Consider the following 5077-nt stretch of genomic DNA (forward strand, 5'->3'; position numbering starts at 1 on the left):
GCAAATGTGGGTGGCGGAGGCCATGGAAGGCGCTCGAGCGTGAGGAACATGGCGGTACGGTGGCCGGACTTGGCGCAAGGGGGAAGGATGGCGTAGAGCGGGGTCGTGGGAAACCGAGGCGAGGCAGGTCGGCGATGCAGGAAGAGTAGCGGCGGCGAGCTTGCTGACGAGGCGGACATGGCATCACCAGGGGCCGACGGGAGGTGCGCAACAAGCATAGCAGCAGCACCATGGTGGGCTTGTGGTGGAGGCAGAGAAGGAGCTGCGTGAGGAAGGATGTCATGGCCGGCGGTGCAACAGCAGGAGAGGAAGGCGGCGACAGAGCTCGGCGGCCCGGACTCGCTGGCCGGAGCGGAGGGGATCAAGCGAGAGGAGGGATCGAGCGAGAGGAGGGATCGGGCGCGGGCGCGGCCTCCTCGTGCTAGTTGTGTCTGGCAGCGGCGGAGTGGGAGGACGAGGGATAGATCGAGAGGAGGGGGTGGATTGAGCAAGGCTCTCCTGTGGCGGCGCGCGAGGAGGAGGGATGGGGATCGATCTGGAGGCTCGACCGCTGGCTAGGGTTAAGGAGAGTTTAGGTGGGCTAGGTTAGATGGGCCGGCTGGGCTGGAAGAATTGGGAAACAAGGAGAGATGGGTCGGCATGCAGTGCGTGAGGATTGTTCCATGTCTCAAATCAGGAAAGAAAAGGGGACGGATGAAATCTTTCCCTACTAATAAAGCAGCTAATGCTTCTGGTCGTCCGTCATCGTGGCCGTTTTGCAAACAAGCCCATAAGTTTACATGAAATCAACCCGCAGTCTTATTTTAAGTTCAGAAAATGTTTCATTTTTACATTAAACCCCCTATCCTCCACCGGCAGCTTATCCATTCCCGTTCTCCACCACCGGGCGTACGCGTCGTCCAAGCCCAAGAATAGAATGAGGCGTCGCAGCAGGGGTTGTCTGCGGTCCACGTGAGCGAGGCCAGGGGCGGCCCGAGACGGTCGATAGTGGCGTTGTCGTCGTTGTCCGCGAGGTAGAGGGTGGCGGCGCCGGTCGCAGGGAGGACGGGGGCACCGGCGGCTGGTGAACTCGGAGGCTGCGGCTGCGCGACAACGTCCGTGGTGGTGGTGACAACTACGGCGATGCGACCATGATGCGGCAGGGTATGGAGGCTTCCTCGCCTGGGCTCGGGCGCATCAGCACGGCGTCGGGCCGTTGCCGGTGGCGTCGAGGCCGGCTCACGCACGGATAGGGCGCCCAAGGGTGAGCCGCCGCGGTGTGTGGGCGGGCTGAGCCGGGCGTTCCACCACGATGCGGCGGGGATGAAAGCCGCCTCGCCGGGGCTTGTGGGGCAGCACGGCGTCGGGCCGTTGAGCAGATCTTCTCCATCCTCGAGTCCAACTTCCTGTTTGGCGCACAGGCGCTGGAGCCGGCAGGGGCATGCTCTGCGGGGCGCGCTCGCCGCGGCCGTGCTGGTAAGGCTCGAGCGCTGACTGCGGGAGCTGTCCGGGAACCCCGAGGCCCGCGTAGTGGACTATTTCAAGCAGGGTCTGGCGCCGGATGGTTCCTGGCGGCTGCGTTGTTCGCGCGCCGGATGCCAGCGGAGGCGGCGTGCGACGTCGTGGCCAAGAACCGCAAGGTGTTCTCCGGGCGCCACGGCCGCGGTGGGTTCTTCTCCGGGGCCGATGCAGGTGATTTTCCTAATGGTGCTGCAGACGCTGAAAACCCAACCCCTGAAGCACTAGAACTAGAAGTGCCCTCTCTGTGGCGCATCACTCACTGATTCCAGATGGGCAACATTCTGCTTCGCAATTAAAGAGCATAGTTTTTGTCTGCTATCATTGCTTACATATGAGAGTAGAGATAATTAATTGTGCTCCTGACTTGCTTTTCTAACCTAAGTGTTCCTAGGATTGCCTTGTTTAATTGCATCTGAATATTAGCTGCCTGATAAGGGTAGAGATAAAAGCCTTTTTCTCTTATATTTATCTTTATGTCGGTGGCGCTCTTGTTTAATTTCTAAATGGTTGTTGCCGCTGCCAGTTGTTGGATTCATCAGACACATTGCCTTTTAGACTTGGCAGTGGATTTGGGATTATTGATGGCCTAGCCACTGAACAGCGAAGGACGGATTTAGATGTGGCTTGAAGCGCAAATGCTTCACCGAACTTAATAAAACTCATACCTGCACATGGAGCAGTCCTGAATGGTTCACCATTCAAGACACCACAAAACTTTAGAAGTATCCAGACTTGCTAAACTTTTTATTCATTAACAGTGAGAGAAAGATGTCTTGACAATTTGTCCACTGGAAAATCTTATTTTCTATTTGTTTCATGTAGGTTTTGGAATTGCTTGAAGTTGTACAGTTCAGATGTCCATACACTTCAATGAAATACCCTCAGCTGCTTTCCAATCTGAGAGTTGAATCAAAGGTGTGCATTTGAACCCGTGAAATTATTATTTTGTTTTTTCGTATCTCATCAGTTTTTTGATTCTTAGATTGAAGAGATCCTACGGAATTCTGTAACATCTGAATTTGGTAGTGTATATTATTTTTCGGAGAGAGGTGATCGACCTGATTGATCTTGATGTGTTCCATCAAAAGCTTATCTAGGTTGCTTGTTCAGTCTTGTTCATACTGGGTTTGAGATTATTATGTTCTTCAAGTTGCTTCTCTTGATGTTCAGATGTCTCAAGAACTGCGCACACAATTGAGCGAGTCTGAGAAAGGAGAGCTAAAAGGATTGTTCCATCATATGCTGAAATGGGCCTGGAGATATAATAAATATCTTGAAGAACAGACAGCCCAGCTTCACATGTTAACTAGCTGGTCGAAAATTGTTGAAGTGAGTTGTGTGTGTGCATGACCACTTAATCTTTTCTGTTGGGAATTTCATATTGTAACCCGCTTATTGTTAATTTCAGGTAGTTGTATCAAGAAGTAATAATTTTAAGACATTGAAGTTCAGAACCTCTATTGAAACTCTTTCGTAGTATTATATGAACTTCTGTATTTGAACTCTTTCATAGACGTTTATACTGAGGTTGCTCTTCTATAGACATTTATAGAGGTTGCTCTTTTATAGACATTTCGAAGCAAGCCGCTAAGCCCAAGTCTCGAATCAGGATTGTCGTCGTTCGTCAGTTCCAAGTATTTGAATTCTTCCGTATCTCTGCTCTTGATTACATATGGTGCGAGATTCTAATTTCTTGGACTATAGTGCAGCTAGGACATTGTGGCGGCAACGGTGGGATTTGGGTCGGCGAGCTGCAGGGATTTGCTGGACGCGCGCCATCACATGTCGAGCCACACATAGTGACCGATGGTGGCGGATTAGAGTTGGAATCCAAGAGGTTTGTGTGGTTTCAGTTATCCGGTGATTGGGCAAGAGCGGAGCAACAGAGGCCGGCCAAGAACAATGACCAGGGATAACACATCTTGCTCGATTTCCCGAGCGACCCAAGGTTGGTTGCATCCTGCATGACCTCATATTGTTTATGAGAGTTTTGTGATGTTCTTTCTTTAGAGAAGTTTTGTGATCTTAATTCATGAGACATTTGACGTGATACTATGTGGCTGTAAACACAATCTGCAATTCAGAGCAAACAGAGTGAACAAACCAAGGACATGCAGGTTAGTCCGTTAGTGTCTTACTTTTCTTTTTGTAATTCTATCGTACTGTATAGTTAGTACAAAATCATCAAATATTCAGGATATGTTTACAATTTTGTGAAACTGAAATGTGCAACATGTTCAGTGGACTGGTAAATTATAATTTTGTGAAACTGAAATGTGTTACTGAAACCTGACTGGTGATGAACTAACCGATTCACACAAGGGCTTGCTGATAACAACTTGAGTTGGCCGAGTCTCGCCGAGTTGAGCGTGGAGTAGAAGGTGTCGAGTGAACTTGAGTCAGTGTCATTCGCTGTAATGATCGCCCGGGCGGCCTTGTAGCTGTCTCAGATGGAATTCAGGGGAAAGACCAAGAGGAGGTGCGATAAGATTGAGCTTTCCAGAATTTTGGGGAGGTGGCGCTTGTCGCATTGCAAAACTTTTATTTGTATATGTTGCATGCTACTACCTCCTAATCAATATGTCATTCAAATGAAGTAGATGCAGCTCTTCATAGATATTGTCACATGTTCTGGTTTGCAGGTTAAATATTTGATGCCCTCGTTTTGGTAATGAGAGCAATGCAATATTCTGAAGGTCACACATGTGAGGGAAACTGGCACGTGTCTATCTCTTAAGCTGGAAACTGCAATTTGTGTTCTGAGCTATGAGCTCCAAATAAATTAGTTTTCTCTGTTCTTCAAGTTGTTATCTTATTTTAGGATTGGCATCACTAATAATGCGGAGGGGTTTTTCCGTTCAATAAAATATTAAATTCCAAATTCGTTACCAGTTTCTATAAGTATTGTACTGTTTTATTAGATTGTTGTTTGCCATTTATATTAATTTCCATTCTTACCCACTTCCTCTGATTGTAGCTCTTTGTGTGAATCGGTTAGTTCATCACCAGTCAGGTTTTTTAAAATTTCAGGTAAGTAAATTGATATGCAATGTACAATCAATTGATGAATTGATAATTTGGTGTAGCATGGAGATCGATCTCATTGGTACATATATTCTTCAGTTGGAATAAGGCAATCTGTGTGTTGTCTATAATCTCACACTTGAGTTTTGAGCACTGTTCTCACCTTCTTTACTTGATAAAAAAAATCATTATTCAACTTTGTTCTCTCATGATCACATCGCAAGTTGTATGGATATACTTTAATAATACATTGCCCCAAAAGGTAATTGGCTTTGACGTTCATTCCAGAAGTTAACTCTTTCACCTCATTTCCTTCAAAGGTTGAATTTTCCCTGTATGAAATATATATAAGATAAATAATATGCATTTTGATCGTTCTTAATTTGAATATGCATTTGCGGCCATATATCCTTGCAAGTAAGTGATGTGGATCTATGTGCAAGGAGGATAGGGGCATACGATTTTTTTTCTCCCGTTGCAACGCACGGGCATGTTTCCTAGTAATACAAAGTTCCACAACTTGGATTGGAGTATCGGGAATGATCAAGGATTT

The 5077-nt window shown here is 47.4% G+C and overlaps 1 protein-coding gene across 11 annotated transcripts; it reads left to right on the forward strand.

Annotated features, from left to right (window-relative positions):
* The first annotated feature begins 893 nt into the window (after nt 1-893).
* On the forward strand, nt 894-4806 carry LOC119295955 (nuclear pore complex protein NUP205-like). Of its 11 annotated transcripts, XR_005144545.1 has the most exons (6): nt 894-1671; nt 2323-2415; nt 2671-2829; nt 3070-3134; nt 3205-3448; nt 3823-4806. XR_005144545.1 is itself a non-coding variant. In XM_037574377.1 (5 exons), the coding sequence occupies exons 1-5, from the start codon at nt 1666-1668 to the stop codon at nt 3362-3364; spliced, it is 483 nt and encodes a 160-aa protein (XP_037430274.1). In that variant the 5' UTR covers nt 894-1665; the 3' UTR covers nt 3365-4806. The 11 variants fall into 11 exon arrangements, 7 of the variants coding, with proteins under 7 accessions (XP_037430274.1, XP_037430279.1, XP_037430276.1 ...); XR_005144548.1 differs by adding an exon at nt 3585-3617 and having other exon boundaries at nt 2671-3448; XM_037574377.1 differs by having other exon boundaries at nt 3205-4806.
* Nucleotides 4807-5077: the final 271 nt, after the last annotated feature.

This window comes from Triticum dicoccoides, chromosome 4B, assembly GCF_002162155.2.
Source record: "Triticum dicoccoides isolate Atlit2015 ecotype Zavitan chromosome 4B, WEW_v2.0, whole genome shotgun sequence".
In the NCBI taxonomy this organism is placed as follows: Eukaryota; Viridiplantae; Streptophyta; class Magnoliopsida; order Poales; family Poaceae; genus Triticum; species Triticum dicoccoides.